General features: G+C 38.2%; 1 protein-coding gene across 1 annotated transcript in view; it reads left to right on the top strand.

Annotated features, from left to right (window-relative positions):
* Nucleotides 1–23,345, top strand: part of FAM227B (family with sequence similarity 227 member B) — a 210,254-nt gene that overhangs the window by 178,155 nt on the left and 8,754 nt on the right. Inside the window, exon 14 of the mRNA XM_032417961.1 lies at nucleotides 2,715–2,877. Coding sequence (XP_032273852.1) covers nucleotides 2,715–2,877 — 163 coding nt within the window. The remainder of the gene's footprint in view (nucleotides 1–2,714; nucleotides 2,878–23,345) is intronic.

Below are 23,345 nucleotides of genomic sequence, written 5' to 3'. Positions count from 1 at the left end.
TCATTTTGGAGTTCCACATTGTGAAAGGGTGTAGACAAACAGAAGTGGTCTGAATAGAAAATAATCAGGATGATGAAGGGCTTTGAAAACATATTTTTTTCAGCAATCAGCAAAATATTTAAAGGTATTTCCACTAGAAAAAAAAAGACTCTGGTGGCCATAATAACTGTTTTCAAGTATGTAGAGAGCTACTGTAGGAAAGCAGGATTAGGCTTTTTCTGTGTGGCTCAAAATTTTTTTTACCAGTACAAACCAAAAAGTTTTTGTTTACCCATAAGTGAAAGCTATAGGGAGATAGTTTTCAGTTCATCATAAAGAATTTTCTAAGCATAAGTGTTGTCCAGATGTTGAATGGGGGCCTGTGGCTTCTCAATGCCATTATGAACATTGGCAAGGTGCACAGGCAAACCTCAAAAATGAAAGTTTAGCTTTCTAGTCATCATCAGCAATTATCCTTTAATAAATTAACCAAAAAAATTAAACACCAAAATCATCCCTTGGACTTTCTAGCTCTTCTCTTGTAACACTTCCAAAGTTTATAGGATTGCTTGGTTCTCCAATTTAGTACTAGGTTGACTCTTGACTATAAAAGTCTTGTTTGATGGAACCTTAAAGTTTTCTGATAATTTTCTGCCATTGTCTTTTGTGGGATAGATGGAAGTAATGGAGCTTCTGCTAATTGTTTTGGCTATTTGGAATATCTCTAGCAAGAGTTCTTTGGGCAACTTCAAACCTTCCACTTTAAAGTATCTAAGAAAATGGCTAAGGCTCCACAAAACACTGGATATGCATTTAATACCTAGTTCTGCTTTTGTCAGGTTGAACTACCCTTAAAAAATCAGGGGCCATTAGAAAGGAAGAAGCAGGTATTAACTGCGGTTTTCCTATTTTAAAAATGGATAACTGCAGAAAAATAACAGAAATGTCTATTTCTAGAATTTCAGTAAGATCTAGGTTCTATCTTACAATATCCAAGGCAGAAGCCAGGAAAAGAGTCATAAAACATCTTTCTAGACAGGCAGCATTTCCTTTTAATCTAGACAAAGCTTGGTCTGATTTTGCATGCAATTTAAAGATTACTCAGCCATCAAAAAGAATGAAATCTTGCCATTTGCAACGACATGGATGGAGCTAGAGTGTATTATGCTAAGTGAAATAAGTTAGTCAGAGAAAGACAATTATCATCTGATGTCATATGTGGAATTTAAGAAACAAAACATATGAACATAGGGAAAGAGAAGGAAAAATAAAATAAGAGGAAAACAGAGAGGAAGGCAAATCATAAGACTCTTTAACTATAGGAAATAAACTGAGGGTTGCTGGAGGGGAAGTGGGTGGGGTGATGGGGTAACTAGGTGATGGGCATTAGGAGGGCATGTGATATAATGAGCACTGGGTGTTGTATGCAACTGATGAATAACTAAATTCTACCTCTGAAACTAATAATACAGTATATGTTAATTAAATTGAATTTAAATAAAAAATTTTTTAAAAAGATCAGGCTAGATATAACCTAATGTGAATTTTCATGGGAGATTGAGATGGAGTAAATTATTTACGTAATAGGAAATATGTCTGATTTTGACATTGAGTTTTCACCACCAAAGAGTTGCTTTTGATTATGATAGTCCTACTGTTCAAAATAATTATGGAGCATCTCTGAAGGAAAGCAATGAAAAAGTGACCATAAGCAAAAGAAACACAAGAGAACTTTTATGTATTAGTAAAAGCAAATGAGAATAAAATCTTGCTTCCTCACAGGAAGTGGAAATAATAAATCTCTCATCTATGCATTACAAAAATGGAGGAAAGACATAATATATGTAGTTGCTGTACTGACCTTGTATCCCACAAGAAGCCAGTAATAAGCAATTATATTTATGGTCACTTTCCCTGACAGAGAATTCATGGTCAACAGCTTTTTCCATCAGCACTTTGGTTACATTATCCACCTGCCTTCTGGCTTCCTTTGTTCTGATAAAAATTCGGCTTTTAATCTTATTGGGGTTCCCTTATATGTTGTTTTTCTCTTGCTGCTTTTGAGATTTTTCTTTTTGTTTTGGTCTTTCAACACTTTGAGTATGATGTGTCTAGGTGAGTATTTTTCCTACTTGGAGTTAAGCTTCTTGGATATGTTTTCCACAAATGTTTGGAGGTTTTGGTCATGTTTTTCTTCACATTTTTTCCTGTCCCTTTTTCTGGAGTTCTGTTCATTTTCTTCTTTCTTTTTTATTTCTGTTCTTCAGACAGAATAATCTCTATTAACCTTTATCAAGCTGATAAATAAGAAGGCTAGAAGGGTCTTACTGCATGAACTCATAGATTCACACTATAGTAAATTTCTTTATTTAAGAAGATGCTTGGAGTGCCTGGGTGGCATAGTCAGTTAAGCGTCTGACTCTTGATTTCAGCTCAGGTCATGATCTCAGGGTCCTGAGATGGAGCCCCGCATGGGGATCCCCACTCAACAGGGAGCCTGCTTGGGATTCCCTCTCCCTCTCTCTCTCTGCCCCTCCCGCCTGTGCTCACTCACTCTTTCTCTAAAATAAATAATAATCTTTTTTAAAAAAGATGCTTTACAGAGTTTCTTTTTATTTATTTTAGTATACCAAATAGTAACTTTATTTATAGTTACAATGAAGTTATATTTATTTACAGTTCTTTGAAAACACATAAAAGTAATAATTGACTTGATTTTTTTCTTCCCTTTACAGTCCCATTATATTAGCACTGGTCCAGAGTTTAACCGTGTGCTCTTCAATTTTGGAGGTCAGAGTCCACTGATTTTATATTACCTTAAGATGCATGAGTTAGCTGGTATTTCCAAAGCCCCTAGACAAACCAAGATTAAACTTACTGAAATATCGCAAGAACCATATCCTTTTTTAAGCTTTGCTTTAATGTTATCTTTTTCCAAAATGTTCAAAACTTTTTACTAAATGTCACAGTCAAGAAAAAAGCTTAGTGCATTTTTTAACCAATGTTTTTTACTTAGCATTTAATTATATTCAAAACTTTCATAGCATGTTTGGCTAAAGTATTTTCTCTTTTAGGTCTAAGGCTGTGATTTTGCATGCAAGAAAAGTTTTAAAAAACAAAAAGCCCAGGAACTGGCATATGTAGCTCTTTAGTAAAAGACTGTTACTGTTCAGGGTTCAGTTTTAAGCATTTGTCAGACTGTGGATCATGGGCTTCTAGGCTTCTCCAGAGGAAAGTTTCAAACATGTTTTAGCTGTGTAATTCTTTGTTCCAAAGAAAATTTGTTAGAAAGGTTAATATGTAAAATGTAATATAAATGAAATTGGAGCTCTTTCATTGCAGCAGGGGTGAGGGGCCCAGAGTTCTGTACACTTCTATTCCCCTACCCCCTCTGCATAACCCATGCTGGCCCAGCCCTCACTGGGGCCTCGGATGAACCCCAAAGGGATCTAATACCATGGTCTCCAAATGGAAGTGGACACAACTCTGGATAGAAAAATATATATGTATATATACATATATCTATATCTCTATTTTAAGATAAGTAAACTGAGGCGCAGGAAAGGTAACTTGCTAAGTGATGGCACTTGGAATCTATCCTTGGTAGTCTGGTTTCACAGCCAATACACTCGCATCCTCCTGTTTACCCAGGAGAACTGTGTAGCTCCTGAAGAAAATAAAAGTCTATTCTGGTCTTCTAAGGATAATCACAATTATGGTTTGGGGCAAGGGTGGTAAGAGGCAGAGAAGTCAACAGAGGACAAAAAAGAAAGGATGCCATGATAATGTTCCTCATATTTGAGAATAGTTATTTGAAATTTCTACAGTTGGTTCTGCATTAAATTACTTTAGAAGTTTTTCTCCAGACATGTAAGATTGCATGACCATGCACATTCTATTTTAAAATCCTTTATTTACTGAGAGATGTTTCTGATATACTTTCTTAAGCCCAAATACAGAGGAATAACATATTTGATCACTATGCAGTTTTTAAATCAGAGTCTTGTGGAACAGATACATTTAAAAATAAATTTAACATTATAGGTAATATTTCTTTTGATTTGGAGTCACTTGCCAAAGTCATAAGAGGGAAGATTGCTTTATTGTCAATGTTTTAGAATTCATATATAAATACTGAGAGACTGGAGATGTTTGTGGAAAGGAGGAGGAGGGGAACAAATGTAATTGTACTTCACAGGGGTGCTCATGATTCTGACAGGATTTTTAATGAACGTCCATAAGGAAAATAATAAACTTTTTTGCTAATGTATATTAAACAATTATTAGTAGAAAATTTGAATATTTTTTTGCACGGTCTTTGAATATTTTCTTAAAATTGATCACTTAGTATTAGAGTTGAGTAAAATGGCAAAAATTTTTATTTTGAGGACCTCAGAGCTGAATATGTAATGCATCTTTAAACTGTGTAGAATCATGTGCAAAATGTATTTGGAGCTCTTACTTTTCCCTTCTCACATCATCTGTGTTTTTATAGATCATTTCATCCTTTAATGTGTTGAGAGTACACTAACAAAAAAAAAATACCTGGAAGTCTGATATTTTTTTCCATGTGAAACACAAATTATTTTTTTACAAGATAAAGAAAACTCAGGAACACAGTGTTGGTGTAGTTTGTAGTTTGTGTGGTGTAGTCGGTGTAGTTGGTGTAGTTTGTGTCTCATTCCATTAAAAAGGAATGTCCATAGGCTGTATCTATGTGTGGGTCCTGTTAAAAAGAAAGGTCTGTGGACTGTATCTGTATTTCTAACATGAATTTAGAAGGTTCACATTTTGTTGCAGTTTAGAAAAAAAATCTGAACTCAGTGCAGTATCATAAAGAGTGCATTGTGTTACTACAAAGACATGCTCCGACCATCACATATGCATATACAGACTTATTAACATGTAAAAACTGTCCAGGGGTGGATTGTTAAACTCTACAGTTGAAAATAATATGGGATATAGCAATACTTAAACCAACATAAAAATAAAAGCTATACAAGAAATCATCTGTTGTTAATTACCTGTGATGTGGGAGAAGCAAGTAGTCAACGGGGGGGAAAAAAAGAAAAGGAAGAAATCCTGAGACTCATGAAAGGTCATCAGCTCTGTATAACACTTGATCTTCACACAGTAAGAGTCCAGTGGGAAACTCTTCAGAGCCATGTGCAACTTCTTTTCACTTTTATTTATAAAAATATTTCCAATAATCTTTGTCACATGTGCATACATAGATTTTTTTCCTCACTAATATGTGAATAACAATTTGTCACTTGTTACTAAAATTACTATCAAATATATTTTTCATTTCAAGTCACTGACATTTCAAGTAATTAACATATACTAAGGATCTGGTAATCACATTTTTATAAAGGATAAATTAGCTAAAAGACAGATGTTTGAAAAAACCTCTAATCCAGAACCTTCCCACCTAGTTATTTTTCTAGTAAAGATAAGATAAAATACTTCTTTCCCTCAGTCCTTCTAGAATTATCAGGGTGAAATGGATAGGAAGGCCTACACTGCTAGAAAGTATTTTCCATTATCTATGAGATTATACCCCAAAAATTTAACCCTCATTTCCCTTCAGCTTCAAAACTAGGGGTGTGGATATGACAGTATTATATTTTAATGAGACCTTTCAAATAATAGAGACCACATGTTAGCTTCCTGGAATGGGAGGTTTTTTAAAAATATGTTGAAAACACCCAGCCCTGAAACCCTGTAGCAACACAGATACCCTCCACCAAAACATGATGGAGGACTGATACTTTCTCTAGTCATCTGCAAAGAGGAAGAACAGGGACAAGGTATGCCAAGGCTAGGGAAAGGAAGAGAACGAAGTGGGGAGATAAGGGAGTAGAGAGGAATCCCAAAACCCTTGGTTGCACTGAAGGAGTCTCTAAAATTTACTCTAATTTGAGCCCAGATTTGAGCTTCTTCTCCATCTGTATCAAGCAGATGGATTGGACTAGATAAATTTCAAGTCTTTTTGAATCCTGAAATTTATGATTCCGTTGGAGGAATTTGACTTTCCATGCTGTCAGTGGATAAACTAATAAATAGCTCAGCTTTTTCTGAAATGACAACATTCTCATTTTGTCAACTCACTGTAGAACAAGGTTCTTCAGAGTATACACTTTCTCATTCTTAGTTGTCAGCTTCCCTAAAAGGCCACCAGAATAACCAGTTGACCAAGTAAAGCTAAGTAAGAATATCAATTTAAAAGAACTTTAGTAGTGTCTCATAATGGGTAAATTCAGGGATGATATTTATAGGGATTTAGGGCCTAAGTTGGATGATTTTGAGTCAGGCTATGCAAGGCAGGGAATTATCTGGGACTGGGCAGTGTTTAATTGGATTGGTGGGCCCAGTGAAGCAAGGGTCTTAAAGGGAGTTTGATGAGCAAGCTACTGTAACTGGTTCAAAGTCTTTTCTTTCAGGAGAAAGCATTTCCTGGAGCAAGTAGCTAAGGTATTTTTATTCTTATTGTCAGCATTATTAAATATAGGGACAATAAAAATGTATGCATAGTCTCCAAACTTTTTAACACAGGGGCAGCTTAATAAGACATTAGTCAATCGTATTTCTACCTCCTCTTAACAACAGCAATTAGACATCCATCTGCAGACAAAAGTACCTTTGTGGGGAACTGTGGGAGCAGCACCATTCGCCAAGGAAACTGAGGGGCATCTCACCCAACTGTGCATCAGGTAGCAGGCATACAGACCTCAGTTCTGGCTTTGGGCCCCATAGTGGCCTGTGAAACAACTCTGGCCCCTCATGGCTACAGTCTGGGAACCCCTGGAAAACACATCACAGACAATCACCTATGGATAAGAGGGCCTTTGTAGAAGTTCAGGTTTCCAGTAGAGAAGTTCCAGTATTACAGGAAGACACACACACACACACATATGAATGTGGACACACTGGAGAGGGCAAGAACAGCTTGAGTCCCCCAAAGTGGCACAGCTTAAGGCCAAGAGAGATCCTCTTGGCTGTGATTTCTTACATGGGAGAAAGTGAGAGTGTGTGAGTGAACACTCAGCTTTCCTAATTTTATGGGTTGCTGCCAGAAAGGCCCATTTCTCTCTTACCCCATTTATCATTTATCACTGAATCATGAGCTGTTTGACTTGGGGAGCAAGAAGAGACTGGAAGAGTGACAGATAGGACTCTCAGAGGGCATTAAAGGGATGCAGATTCTACTAACTATGTCATAGACTCCATCAAGAAGCCTGCACACAAACCACTAGGGACACCTCACCCACAGATTTTCCCAACCGTCTCATGGGTACACCACCCCCACCCCCAGTGCTTTTGTGCCTTACCCACACATGCTCACACCCTGTGGACAGCTCCCTGTTCATGCTCCAAATGGCAATGGTGAGAGCAAGCTTTGGCAGATGGCTGGTGAGCACACACAAAAACCTGTGCCAGCCCAAATCTGTGGTTCAGGGAGAGACCACAAACTTGAGCTTTAATCCACCTTTGGGAAAACAAAAAGAAGACTGTCAGCCCTTGCTCTGGTATGCTACAGGATCAAGAGAAGACATACAAGCTTAAGAATTCTGCCACAAGGGGGAGCAAGAAACATGGAACAGGTATATCCATAGAAGGTCTGCGAAAGCCTCAGAGTCCCTAGCAGGGCTGATGGAAGGTATTTCTTTCCTGAAGGAAGTTAGCAAAGACTGCTAATTCAAATGTGAAGACAGCAACGCAAAATTTCAAGGAAAATGAAGGATCAAGGAAACATGACATCATCACTAGCTCACAATAATCCTTCAGTAACCAATCCCAAAGACATGGAGACCTTGATTTACCTGATAAAGAATTCAAAATGCTGTTTTAAGGAAACTCAATGAGCTACAAGAAAACACAAAGATAATTCAATGAAATCAAGAAAATAATACATGAGTAAATGCAAGTTTAACAAAGAGATAGAAATAAAAAAAACTGAATAGAAATTCTGGAGCTGAAGAATATAATGAATGAAATGAAGAATGCAGTACAGACCATCGATAACAGAATGCATCAGGCAAAGAAAGAATCTGTGAGGTAGAATTTTAAAATTATCCAGTCAGAGGAGAACAAAGAACAAAGAAGGAAGAACAGTGAAGAAAGCCTGCTTGTTCTGTATGATACCATCAAAAGAAATAATCTGAGAATTAACGGAGTTCCAGAAGAAGAGCGAGAGAAGAAAGAAGGGAGTTTAATGAAAGAAAAAATGGCTGAGAACTTCTCAAATCTGGGGAGAGATTTGGATATCCAAGTTCATGAAGCTCATGGGCCACCAAACAAATTCAGCTTAAAGAGATCTTCTCCAAGACACGTCATTTTAAACTGTCAAAAATCAAAAACTGAGAGAATCTTTTTTTTTTTAACATTTTATTTATTTATTTGACAGAGAGAGACATAGCCAGAGAGGGAACACAAGCCGGGGGAGTGGGAGAGGGAGAAGCAGGCTTCCCGCTGAGCAGGGAGCCTGATGTGGGGCTCGATCCCAGGACCCTGGGATCATGACCTGAGCCGAAGGCAGACGCTTAACAACTGAGCCACTCAGGTGCCCCAAAAAACTGAGAGATTCTTAAAATCAGCAAGAGAAAGTAATCTCGTAACTTACAAGGGAACTTCCATAAGGTTGTCAGCGGATTTCTCAGCAGAAATTTGTAGGCCAGGAGACAGTGGGATGATATATCCAAGGTACTGAAAGAAAGAAAAAGCCAGCCAAGATTATTCACCAAAGTTGTCCTTTAGAAATGAGAGACAGAGACTTTCCCAGACAAAGCTGAGGGAGTTCATCACTACTAGTCTTGCCTTACAAGAAATGCTAAAAGGAGTTCTTCAAGCTGAAATAAAAGAATGATAATTAGTAACATGAAAGCATATGAAAATATACAATACATTGAATGTATATTGTTTTATATACTGTGTTTTCATGGCATAAAAATAGACACAGAGGTCAATGGAATAGAATAGAGAGCCCAGAAATAAACACTCACATATATGGTCAACTAATATTTGACAAGGGAGCCAAGAATATAGTCAGTGGGGGAAAGGACATTCACTTCAGTAAATGGTGTTGGGAAAAATGGAAAATCATATGCAGAAGAATGAAATTGGACCCTTATCTTACACCACTCACAAAAATTAATTCAAGATGGATTAAAGACTTAAACTTAAGACTTGAACTTGTAAAACTTCTGGAAGAAAACATAGGGAAGATGCTCCTTGATTTTGGTCTTGGTAGCAATCTTTTGGATATGACACCAAAAGCACAAGCTAAAAAGCATAAATTCATAGGTGAGACTATATTAAACTGAAAAGCTTCTGCACAGCAAAAGAAACCATCAACAAAATGAAAAGGCAACATACAGAATGGGAGAAAATATTTGCAAATCATATATATGGTAAGGGGTTAATATCAAAAATATAAAAGAAACTCATACAACTCAATAGTAAAAAAAAAAAAATCCAATTAAAAATGTGCATAGGAACTGAATAGATAGTTTTCCAAAGAAGACATACAGATGGCCAACAGGTACATGAAAAGGTGCTCAGCATCACTAATCATCAGAGAAATATAAATCAAAACCACAGTGAGATATCACCTCACACCTGTTAGAATGGCTATTACCAAAATTTTAAAATATGACAATAAGTGTTGGCTAAGATGTAGAGAAAAGGGAACCCTCATTCATCGTTGGTGGAATATAAATTGATGTAACCACTATGAATATCAGTATGGAAGTTCCTTAAAAAGTTAAATATAGACAAATACCATACAATTTCACTCATATGTGGAATTTAAGAAACAAAACAAATGAGCAAAGGGAAAAAGAGGGCGGGGGGCAAACCAAGAAATAGACTCAATTAGTGAGAATAAACTGATGATTACCAGAGGGGAGGTGGGTGGAGGAAGGGGTGAAATAGGTGATGGGGATTAAGGAGTGCACTTGTGATGTGCACTGGGTGTTGTATGGAAGTGTTGAATCACTGTATTGTACACCTGCAAATAATATTACACTGTATGTTAACTACCTGGAATTTAAATAAAAACTTTTTTAAAAAGTTAAATATAGAGCTACCATATGACCCAGCAACCCTACTTTTAGGTATATAACCAAAAGAGGTGAAAACAAGATCTCAAAGAGATACCTGCAATCCCATGTTCATTGGAGCCTTATTCACAATAGCCAAGATAGGGAAACAATCTAGGTGTCTGTCAATGGATGAATGGATGAAGAAGATGGGTATATAACAATGGATTATTCAGCCATAAGAAAGAAGGATATCTTACCATTTGCAACAACATGGATGGACCTTGAGGACATCATGCTAAGTGAAAGAAATCAGAGAAAGACAAGTAATGTATAATATTACTTATATATGAAACCTAAAAAACCCAAACTCATAGAAACAGAAAATAGAATAGTGGTTGCCAGGGGCTGGGGGATAGGCGGAATAGGGAGATGCTGGTCAAAGGGTACAAACTTCCAGTTACAAGTTCTGGAGATCTAATGTATGGTGTGGTGATTATAGTTAACATATGGTATTATATACTTGAAAGTTGCTAAGAGAATAAATCTTAAACATCCTTACCACAAAAAAGAAATGGTAATTATGTGAGGTGATGGAGTTGTTAACTAGTGGTACTATGGTAATTATTTCCCAACATATAAGTACATCAAATCAACATATTCGTACACTTTAAACTTACACAATGTTACATGTTAACTACATCTCAATAAAGCTGGAAAAGAAAAAAAGTTCTGGGACAGGAAAATATATATGGTGGATGCTCTGAATGCCCAGATTTGCTTCCAGAATAAGGGACTTATTTTTTGACTGCTGGGGGGTTACTATGGCAGAAAGCCCTCAGTTGCTAACACCTTAAAAGGATTGCCTCATTTAATGATAGTGGCCTCGCTCAATGTCATGTCCTATGGCAGATTATATTTTTTTAAAGTGGCCACAACAGTATCTTCCTTCCTACATGTTCTTGTTACAATATAACCTTGCCATTTGTCCCATCAAGAGGTAGCACCTATGTCCACTCCCCTTGAATTTGGGCAGACATTTATATCTTCTTCAACCAATGCAGTGTGACTTCTGAAGCTAGGTCATAAATGGCTTTACAGCTTCTGCTGTTACTCTTGGAATGCTCTCAGAAACATCTGCTCTGTGAGGAAGAAGTCAGACCACATGGAGAGGCCATGCTCCAGCTAGCAGCCAGAGCTGAGGTTGAGCCACAGCCATCATCAAACACCAGACATGTGAGGAAGCCTTTGAGACAGTTCCAGCTCCATCCACTACCTGACCGCAATGACATGAGAGACCCTAACTAAAAGCCATGGAGCTGAGCCCAGTCAACACTCAAAACTATTGAGATAATAATAACAAATGGCAGTTGTTGTTTTATGCCACTAAGTTTGGGATTGTTTGTTATGCCGCAATAGATAATTGTACCATGCCCCCTTTCAAAGGCACCCCGCATCCACTGACTAATGTGATATATAAAGTCGCTGAGGTTGGGGCCCCTTTTATCCCAACTCAGAACAATTCTGAAGGGTCATCCCAGCTTTAGAACTCCCTTTGGTCAGCTTAGACTTCCAGTGGGACTATTACCACAGTTCAAGCTCTCTCTCTGCTCAATTTTACTTCTTTCCCTTGCAACCCAGAAATGTTAATCCCAAGAGTACGCCCTAATAAATCTTCTGCACACTGATCTCCGTTTCTTAGTCTGCTTCCAAAAGACCCACCTGGGATAATATGTTTCTTCCCAGTATCACTTAACACAGGGGGAACAATGTTGGTTTCAGTTCTCACCATTAAAGCAAAAAACAATCCATTGATTGCTCACTGTTTTTCTTCCAGATCCCCAATAGTCAATGAAATGGAAGCAAAGAAAAAAAAATGTATGGGAATTACATTTTTTAAAAATTCAGCATTGTACCTTGGGTCTCATTTGCTACCATGAAATGGAGCTTCCTGCTGCAAGAGTTTGGGCAGAATTGGCCAGATGGTTTCCCACATCTTCTAGAGTTATTTCTTCCTAAGGAAGGACCTTACCATGATCTAGAAGGAGGAGTGATTAAATGCTGAATTAGACTAACAATCCCATATCTGGTAGTCATTTTTGCTTTGTTTAGAAGACATTTAAAACTCATAATCTTGTGATCTATGTAAGAATTGTGCAGCATATAAGTGCCTACTAGTACATAATGGCCTTGACAACATGCTTTTTAGGGGAAATGTGATGCATGTAGGCAGACCTGTTTCATGCAGTAGATTAGGATGTGTCTATCAGCAATCTCTCCTTTTCACCTATTTATCTCTACTCTTTCCCCTTGCCTGGCTTTCCTCTCCTGCCCCAATCCTTGTTTTGGATTCTAGATGTGTTGTCTACTCTAATTATTATTTTCCAGATACTTCAAATCTTGCTTAAGTGTCTGATTCTGCCCAATTACCTGAATATGCCTTCATTACCTGGTTCCAGACTCCAGACTCTTTCTTATGTCTTGTTTAACAAGAAAATCTATGTGCTAGGTGCTATGCTATGTGCTGAAGAGTTGACGATCCATCTCTGTTGTCAGATAACTTATTGTCTAATGGATGACCTTGTCCACAAGCTTGTTGCCTTTACCCAAGATATAGCCTTTTTCTAGCATTCCTCCCATGCTTACCTGAACAATTTCTGTTCTTCCCCATCCTCAATGTCTAAAAGCTGCAGCACAGTGGCCTTTTAGAAAGATGACACCTTTAAATGTCCAGGAAAGCACACTTCCTTTGTCTGGAAAAGTATGCAATCTTCAGAGAAATGGGTAATTTTTTGCTTATTCTGGAAGCAATCAGAGCAACAGTTGAAGTATACATGAAGTACTTAAGTATTGAACAAGGGTATCTTGAACAGAGGCTTAGCTGGAAGAAAATGGAAAGAAGGTTCACCAGGTTGCTCTCTTCCATGAAATGAGTACCAAAGGTGAGTCTGCTTCCTTTTTACAATTCCATATATCTGTCTGCATACTCCAGTATTAAGACTTGGGGAAATCCCACCAGAAGGGTGAAAAAGAAAGGAGGGAGTAGAATTGGGGGAAATGGAGTCAAAGAATGGAGCCAGAAGCATAGAGATGCACTGAAGCAAAAGATGCACCTATCAATGTCAATTTGACAACCATCAAGGGTTACAGTAAGGGGCAAGTCAGTTCACTGTGTCTTTGGCTCCCATATCCTAGAGAATATTGTTAGGAAAGGAAAAGACATACTCACCCTGAAGCAAACAAGAGAGAAGTTGCCCAAGTCTTGGGAATTATATAAGGCAGGGGCATCTGGGTGGCTCAGTCGGTTGAGCATCTGCCTTTGGCTCAGGTCATGATCTCAGGGTCCTGGGATTGCGTCGCGTCCGACTCCCTGCTCAGTGGGGAGTCTGCTTGTCTCCCTCTCCCTCTGCCCCTCCCCCTGCTCATGTTCTTTTTCTCTCTCTCAGATAAATAAAGTCTTTTTAGAAAAAAGGGATTATATAAGACAAAAGTTGCAAGAATTATCAAGATGAGAAAATGGACTCTGAAAAAGGCAAGTCACAGTGCCCTCAGGGGCATTCTGAAGATAATTTATTTTCAAAGATGGACCATTAGTTCTTATTGTGTGTACTCAGTTTTGTGGAACTAGCCCATAAAGGGTGGTTTTCTTTTGTTCACTGTTCTTATACCTTGATAACTTCTCCAAGTAAGAGTTAACAAACTGAGTAGTTTTGACTAGATAAACATATAGTTAGAAAACCAAGATTAGTATGTGATCTATTCAATAATATTTTACAATATTACATAAAGTAATAATATATACTATTTAGAGCAAGATTTAAAAAAATAGACATATGTACATAGAGTTAGATATTTATTATGTTTTTCCATAATTTTAGAACTGCACTGTCCAGTATGTTAGCCACTAGCCCTGTGTGGCTATTTAAACTTAACTACAAAGAATAACCAGCCCCTAAAAAGGAAGTAAGCCATTGAAGGTGTTATCATTAGGAATGTTAAAAGGATTTAAGTTCCCTGGTTAGCTTTCTATAAAAGACCAACCCTAAAGGCTCTTATTGGCAACCCTGTCGGGACCCCTCTCACTCTTGAGAGCTTTTTCTGTATCTTCACTTAATAAACTTCTATTGCTTTACTCAAAAAAACCAAAAACCTATATTTGAATTAATAAAGTTAATGGGGCACCTGGGTGGCTCAGTCGTTTAAGTGTCCAACTCTTGGTTTCCGCTCAGGTCATGATCTCAGGGTTGTGAGATCGAGCCCCACGTCAGGTTCCATGCTCAGCAGGGAGTCTGCTCGAGATTCTCTCTCCCTCTCTCTCTGCCCCTCCCCTCCCTCTGGGATAAATAAATCTTTTAAAAAATTAATTAATAAAATTAAGTATAAGTAAAAATACAGTTCTTCAGGTACACTGTCTCATTTCGAGTATTCACTATCTGTCTGTGACTGTTGGACAGTGCAGATATTGAACATTTCCATCATAACAAAAATGTTCTATGGACAGCACTGTCTTGAGTAAGAAGGAAAGTTTAAGCTCTTCACAGAACTTGAGATGTCACCTTGGGATGTCAGACAGCCGGCACATACAGAACTTTCTTTTGCCTTGCCGCTTGCAGCCTTCTAATTTTAGAAGTTCAGTGGCTTAAGATTACATATTATTTATTCATCCACTCATTATTCATCCATCCAACAAAATTACCAACAAAGTTAATTTCCCCTCATATTTTGCTTTTTTTGGTTGGATTTTTTCCCTTTTATCCTAGCTTTGTTTAATTTTTGGTTTTGCTCAAAGATAACTACTTTTAGCATCATGCAGTATTTTGCACCATTCCTCATGGCTTTGATCTGTAGAAGAAAGCTTAGCACTCTCTGTACAAACCCCCAGGTCAAGAACTTTATAAATAACCTAGATCTGTATAAAATTCTGTGATTGCCTTTTGATGGTCAGATATTTGATCCATAGACTCCCTTTACTTAATTCCCATTGATGTTAGTTTATATCAGTTACTAGAATAAGCTTGTAATTCTCCTGCTAGGCTCTCAAGGACTCCTTAAAGGACCAGATTTTATATTTTAAAAAATATATCTGAGTTATTTAATAGAGCACTTTATAAGCAGAAAAACGTCATAGAACTTAGTAGGATAAATGATACAAGTATTTAAATTTTGCTCTCAGAAGAGAAAAGGAGGTTTTATTTTTATTTTTAGATGACTTTTACTTGAAGCTATTCTAAACTTTGTTGAGTAGGTTGCTAAGTTTCCTCCTTCCGCAAACCCTGCCAGTTAAGAGTGTAGGCCAAGTGAAAAAAAAAACGGGGGTGGGGTGGGGTAGAAAAATGAACATCATACTTTTTTTTTAAGAACTTGAAGAGCAAAGGGGTTTTGTTTTACATGAGTTAAGTATGTGTATGTGTATTGTAAGCATTTTGCAGCCACCTTGAACCAAAGACAATTACAAAATTGCTTGTAAGATCCAGCCCTTTTTTCTTACTCCGTTTAAGTTCTCTTTAAGGTTTTTCTTTTCCTTCTTTTTAATAAAATGCACAAGACACGAACCACAATTCAGCAAACTTGTTATTACACTAACTAATGAAATAAATGGAACACTTTAGTGCCTTAGGTAATCAGGTTCCAGGAAATGGGTTGTATCCATTTTTTAGCCACAATTGGGATTTTAGATTATAAACATGGCTCAGTGGAAAATTAAGGGGGGTGGGGTTGTGGAGCAGGAGGGATTTGCATCCTGGAGAGTTAGTATGAATTAAGATTTTGGCTTTTTTTAACTTAGTATAAATGTGGTAAAGCCCAATTTATATCAAATAAGAGAAGAAAATTTCATTTTCAAACAGTTTAAGTGATTTCAACCATTTGGGAAAAAAATGGATATCCTTGCTATATATGTTACTGGTCAATAAAAAAAAAAAAATCAGGTAGAAAAGCCATAGGTTTTTGAGGGCTTAGAATTTAAGACTAAAAAGCTGTATCTCAATTAAATATAAAAATTGACTAGATTATAATTTTGTGTTCACCTAAACCATTTCTCCTCCTAGAAGGTGGGCAGGCAAAGGAGAAAGTAGACAAAATCCACACTGTTAGTTTGCATTCACCCCATAAAAATCACTGCCGGTTTATGGCTCTGAGTGATTCTGAGAGGTGCTCCAGGATTTCCGAAAGTAGAAACCCTATCCTAGCTTAGAGCTGAAGTCTGCATATTTAAGAACAAACAAATTGGCTCTTTTGCTGGTTATCTCACATGTATTTGTCTCTGTTTTGTTACTAATAATCCAATTTGGCCCATCTTGGGGGGAGTAGGGTCTCTAGAATTTCTATCTTTATAGGAAGGGCTTAGATAATCAATCCAGTGACAAGCAAGGCGCTGTATTTGCAAAGCAAATCCACAGTTTGTATGCTTATTTGGAATAGCTTCGTGAATGGAGGAGGGGTTGATGGAAATAATGGGGATGGCTAAATTCTCTCCAAACAACTCTTGGAGCTGTCTCTGTTCAAGGGCATAAATTATAAAAATAATGGAATCTCTATAAATCAACAACTTGTTTATTCAGTCTTATCAGGGAGTGTGAACTGTTGCCATAACTGAATTTTCCAGGTAACTGGAGCCAACCATCCGAAGCACCAAAATTTATGTTAACCATTTTAATGAAAATTTTCCTTGAAGATATATCATAATTCCCCGATTTCTTAAACAATATAGCAAAAAAAATAATTAACTTGATGATGATGACTAGGCTTCTCAAGATGAAGCCTATGATTCAGCTACACTGAAATATCAGTAAGAATGCTTGCTCAGGAGGCCAAGAACAATAAACACCTCCTGAACACCCCTTCCATACCAGATGGTACTCGTACGAGGGTGCTAAGCAGTCCAACAGCAAAGACAGGAAACCGTGTCATCAGTCACAGAATCCTGCCAAAGCTGCTGTAGCAGCACGGGGGAGCACCCTCATCCAATTGGAGACAGCTCTGCCCTAAAGCAGAACAGAATGCAAGACTTTTATAGTCTTTATGCCTATTTTTTATAGCTCTTCTGTCTTCTACTTGAAAAACTGCCTGTTGTTATTTCTCGTTCCTACTCATTATTCCTGTAAGTCAAACACCATGTCTTACTCATCTTTATGTCTCCAAGCCTAGTAAAAGGCCCGGCAAGTTTGTTGAAGGCTTTTCGTTAAATCTGTGTTAATATTTCTGGTAGCCTTATTCCCTCAATTTTCTAAACTATGCTGCAAAACTGCTTCTAATGATGTATTAAATAATGAAACTTACTAAAACCCCTATTTTACACTTAATACTAGGCCATATAGAATCTAACAGTGGCACTGTCTCCCATAGAATAAGGCATATGGGGTCAGTAATAACTTTTTTAAAAAATTTCTGGATACCTGGCTGTATTGTGGATGTTCGACACTCTTGCAAATCTGACATTAAAATATTTGAAGTGTGAGCAAAGGTAAACGGTAAGCAGAAGATAACTGTTCTACGATCAGTTTGGGCCACATGCTAAGTTATTTTAAGAATTTAGTTCTTAGGATTAAGAATTAGATGAATTCTGGTGTATAAAGGAGGAGATTGTGGCCACCGTTTGCTGCCTAGATTCCTTTTATTTGGCCTTAAGCCTGGTAATCTCATTAACAATTCTAAAAATACTCTGAGGAATACATCTAAGGGATATGGGGTAGATAGCAAAGCCTCCTGCAGCTTCATCCTAGGACAATACTTTTGGCAGAAGCAAAATTTGCCCCTGGGACATTCTTTTCCTGAGTCTCACACATGCCCGACTTCTCCACGGCAAGGTACTTCCTTTCTAGAAGCCTTAGTTTCTTCATCTATATTATAATCAATTTGGACTCTGCAATTTCTAAGGTCCCTTGTTTCACTAATACTCTGTTTCTAAAGGGAGATCAAGGCCCCCAGAGTCTGAATTGAGGCCTTTAGGATGTCTCCAGGTTTTGTGTGTCCTGTGCCAACCACAACTGTTGTGAAGTCCCAGAACAGGACTATTTTATTTGTACCCAAATGGCTTCTTCTCCATTTAGTGGCTTGCCAAGTAAACTCCATGTAGCATTGCATGAGAAAACACAGTGTGAGGTCAGCTCAGACAGTGGATTTGGAAAACATGTTGCACAGTCATCCCCAAGGAATAAAATATAGCCATTCTTCATAATTTGTAAGCTGTAAGTACTCTAATTTTCTACAGTTGGGGAAAATTGATGACTTTATGTATCTGATGAGAATAAAACTTAGGATATTCATTAACAGACATTAACAGAAGTCTGCTAAAAACCATCACGACTGAACAGTGCAAGAAAATGCTAAGATTTTAGTAGCAACATCATACAGCACAGAACCTCATTACACAACACAAATATACAACTGTGACCAACTTTTGTGGGCAATGAGAATGACTTTATAAAGAATGTATACCCAAGTTCATTTTAATAATGACATATGTTCAAAATTAATAATTTATAAGAAATAAAATATAGTTCTTTGTCTTAATACCAATAGTATATAATGAATGTTCAAGGGAGAAAATCCAATTAGTTCAGAGTGACAAGCACCATCTCACTCATAAATGCTTCATCGTGGGAACCATACTCAAGAGCACAATATAACTTTGTAGAAGGATAAAATCTTTGCAATAGAGAGAAATTAAATATTACCAGGAAATAGCTGCATGCAAATTAAATTTCAGCAGCTCAAGACCATGTACACTTTAGGAGAAGCATATCATTAGTTGTGCTAATCATTCTATAAGAAGAATGCTTAAATAATTAACTTTCTGTGATTTTTACTCAGGAGAAGATCTTAGAGTTTCAGTCACTAGATGTAGTGAGGAGAGTAAGACAGATGTTAAAAGGGCCTGATCTCTTCAGGTATTCTTTGTTTCGGGAAGATTGCTAAGCCTTCTCTAAAGCTGCTGGCCTTCATCACAGTCCGTGACAGGCAAAGGGCGAAAAAAACTAAAGGTGGAAATCTGGCATAACTGAAAATGTAGGCTTCTTGCTTGTGTAATGAACAGGACCACAACCTCTTTTCTTTCTTTTTTTTTTTTTTTTACCATGAGCATCACACCAGTCCAAAGCTGAGCAAGAACAGGGTTATCTTTTCCCAGAACTCAGAGATTTGAGTTTGGAGAGACACAGGCCTCCCTTGCAAGACTTGAAGGTGGGGAGGCATGGAGGGGGACGTCATCCTGGAAAACACAGTCGGGGAAGAGAAGAGAAGTTGATTATTTGATACAAGAAAACCCAGCAGAATTTTTGCATCAGGGCAGTAGAGCCCCTCTGGTACAAACACTCTGAAATCTTTTGCAAACATTAAAATAATGACTACAAAACCTGGATGCATGGGAAAATTGTGATAGTTGGGTAAAGAGAGTAACCATGCCATTATAACAATAACGTAAAATATATATTTGTATATGACAGATGGAAAGGCACATAGAAAAATGAAAATACTTTTATTTTTTGGGAAGTGGAATTATGGGAGAACTTTTTTCTTTTCTTTTGCTTACATTAATGCTGCTATAGTATTCTTTGTACAGTAATATTTTTTAATTTTATTGAGATATAATTGCCATATGGCATTGTGTACAGCATAATGACTTATGTATACTGAGAAATGACTACCACAGTAACATTGTTAGAGTCTTGCTGAAACATTTGTCAAAATGAGTAGATTTTGTGAGGTTTAGTTTTTCTCTGCTTTAATTATTTAAAGTGAGGCTTCCACTACTTCCCTTTTAGATTTGAGGACTAATCTGTCCCTAAAGTTATCATTTTCTGAATAGTCAAAAATGTTACTTATGCGAAATGAAATCTGAAAGCCAAAGTTTGAAAGTAACTTGGACCCAGCTTAAGGAAGTTTTATTTTGGAATTTTACCATTCAGACTTGATTCATATCAAGAGAAAACTGTAGTTTATGTGGATACTTAATTCCAGTAATGTTGTTTAGAAGATCCCTGAAGACAAGGTAATTTGTACAGTGTGATCAGAATTCATGAATGTCTATAATTCCTGAAGACAATGCTGTGTTTCTGACCATAAGTTGCAGAACAATTGGTTGAAAACAGGAAATTCCAGTTGATACATTGACTATTCGATCACAGCTACTGCTTGAATATAACCTACATTACTATGAAATGTCTTTCCCAGAGTAAGACACACTGCCCTCAGAAACACACTGAAAACTGGGGGCGCCTGGGTGGCTCAGTTGGTTAAGCGTCCGACTCTTGATTTCGGCTCAGGTCATGATCTCAGGGTGGCGAGACTGAGCCCCACATCAGGCTCTGTGCTCAGTGGGGAGTCTGCTTGAGATTCTCTCTCTCTTTCCCTCTCCCCCACCCATGTGCACGCGCACTCTCTCTCTCTCTCAAATAAATAAATCCTAAAAAATAAAAAAAGAAGCAGCACACTGAAAACAGAAATCCAGTGCAAAATGAAGCTCTGATGAGGAGGAGGCTTCCTGGGATGTCCTCTGCCAGGCCACAAATAGGACTGTGTGGGGCAGAACTACTTTCCCGGAAGCAAAGACCCCAGTCGCAAGAGCCTCAGGCAGAATTCTAGAGATACTGTACAGACCCCATCGCAGTGCGTGGCCTATGTTGGATATCCAACAAATGTTAACTTCTTTTTTCTCCACTCCATTTCCAGTTATTGCCCCACCCCCTCACCACTACCTCAAATACAGTATCTTTGAGGTTTCTGAGTTAACCACAGTGTTTGGTAGACTAATCAAGAAGCAGGCTAACTGGATAAGCTGGTACAACGCTTTCCTGGGCCCACGTGTTTAACTGTTAGGAGAAGGAGTGCACTGTCAGCCTTCTGTGCAGGCATTGATTAGACCCGAAATAATTTAAGGGCTGGCCACCAGGCAGGACTCTCTGCCCCAGACTGTCAATGCCAACTGCCAGGCTTGACGCCCACAATTGTTTTGTTAGAAATTCCAGTGTCTATAATATTATTCCATCTTCAGGACACCTATTTTATTTTATTTTTATTTTATTTTATTTTTTTTTAAAGATTTTTTATTTATTTATTTGAGAGAGAGAGAATGAGAGAGAGCAAGCACATGAGAGGGGGGAGGGTCAGAGGGAGAAGCAGACTCCCCGCCGAGCAGGGAGCCCGATGCGGGACTCGATCCAGGGACTCCAGGATCATGACCTGAGCCGAAGGCAGTCGCCTAATCAACTGAGCCACCCAAGCGCCCCAGGACACCTATTTTAAAATAACCCTGAGTTCTATCAACTCCACCTTTAAAGCATATCTTGAAACTGTCCACTTCTCTCCCTTTCCACCGTTACCACCCTAGTCCAAGCAGCACAACCCCTCTCGCCTCAGCTATGGAAAGAGCCTCCGAAGAGCTGCCCTTTTTCTCCACTTTTCACAAGCCATTTGTCTCATAGTCAAGGCATAATTCAAATAAGTCCCTTGCTTAAAGGCTTCCAGCAGCTTCCTCCGCATGTCGTCATGGGTTACAAAGCCCCTTAGAAGATCCAGCTCCACCTAGCTCTCTGATTTCATCTCCTACCACTCTGCCCACACTCACTCTTGCCCTTTCTCCTGCTCAAATGTGATAGCCAGCTCCCGTTTCTCCCTGATATTCAGGCCTTCTCAGACTAATGCTGTACCCCGCATACACATTCCCAGCTACTCTCTTCTCATACATGATTTTACTGCCCTTACAGTACCTACCTCTATTTAAAATAATCAGTTTCTTTGCTTCTTATGCCTTTAGGCAGGGGATTTATTTGAGTATGCCTTGACTTCTCTGTGGTGAATGGCTTCTGGAAAGTATAAAAGCTCTAGAATATGAACCATGTGAGAGTGGAAACCTTGCAGATCTTGTTCACTGCTCAATCTCTAGGGTCCTATGAGTGCCTGGCACATAACAGGTGCTCAGAAAGTAATTGCTGAATGAGTAATGGTATCGCCCAATTAGGTGGCCCTTTATTGGTTTTCAAAACTGACCTTTATGACTTCCTTGATGATGCTTCTTAAATAGCTCCTTCTTTGGAATGTGACACTGTGTTATACCAGTTCCTGGCTCCTGCCCTCCTTCTACTACTAATCCCTAAAATCTCATCTTTCTCAAGGTCCTTTCTTTTCCTATCTTTCCTGTCTGCATTCTCACTCAGAGTCTCATTCATTCTCATTGTTTCAACCATCACCTTTGAAGAGAGTCCCCGTCTTCACATCTGTTCCCATTGATCTCTATCTGCATTTACTGAGAGTTTCTAATTGAACATGCCCATTATTAAAATACCCTCTCATCCTCTGTAATACATCCTTCAAATTGAGACTTCCCCATCTCTGTAAAATGACTCCACCATTATCCTAGCCACAGTTGATCTCTCCTCCTCCCTCTCATTCAGCCCCCATATCCTATTAGTAAACAAACTCCCCCTCATTCCTTTGCAAAATCTCAAATTCCATCCCACACTCTCAAAGTGTTTTGCCATTACCTTACTGATGGGTCTGAACTTCTGAACTTATATAGGCTCATTTTCTATTTCATAGAAAATCAGAATAGGACAGGAGCCACATGACCATCTAACTAAATCCCCACGCCTTACAGACAAGGAAAAGGAGGGCCAGCCTGGTTAACTACCATGGCTACCATGGTACTAGATGGGGAGTGCTGAGCACAGTGCCAGAACCAGAGCTCAACCTCCAGGATGGCTCTCTCTCTGTAATCTTTGGGAAATGGCCAAGGAGAGAGGAAGAGCCAAGAGGGTCCTGAAAGAAAAGCACCAAGAGAGAAGATGAGTAAAGGACACTGAAGGCTTCCCAATTGTTGACTTCCCAATTTTACTTCATGCTGCCCTGAAGAAGGCTGTATCTTGAATGAGTCCTTGGAGTTAATAATGATTATTTGTCCTGAATACCTGCAATTGTCACTATTGGTCTGCCTCACGGGGGTGCCAGATGCTATCAAAGCACTAATTTGATTTTCACCTACACAGTACAAATCAACTTTTCATTATATCATAAGTTCAGGAACCATATGCCACTGTGACATTAAACAGTGAAGTCAGGCTCATCTCTTTCTTTAAGGAAAACTTTATTCTAAAACCCAGCTATGATTAAGGGGAAAAATGAATTTGGAATGTATCAATAAATAGGCTTCTCTAAAATTTATTTCAGAGAATTTTGATCCATTTTAGAGTAATATAGTCACCCAGACCCTCTCAAATTCTGTGGTTGGTAGGATGGAGTATGTTCTGTCAACACTGCTTCCCTCCACAGTCAGTGATGGTTGGTAAAAACCTGCTTAAAAGGTTCTGGGACCAGCCCAGAGAATGTATCTCT

The sequence above is a fragment of the Phoca vitulina genome, unplaced genomic scaffold (assembly GCF_004348235.1).
Source record: "Phoca vitulina isolate PV1807 unplaced genomic scaffold, GSC_HSeal_1.0 scaffold20, whole genome shotgun sequence".
NCBI classification, from domain to species: domain Eukaryota; kingdom Metazoa; phylum Chordata; class Mammalia; order Carnivora; family Phocidae; genus Phoca; species Phoca vitulina.
Note: the sequence above shows the minus strand (reverse complement) of the source record. Positions and strands in the feature narration are given on the sequence as shown.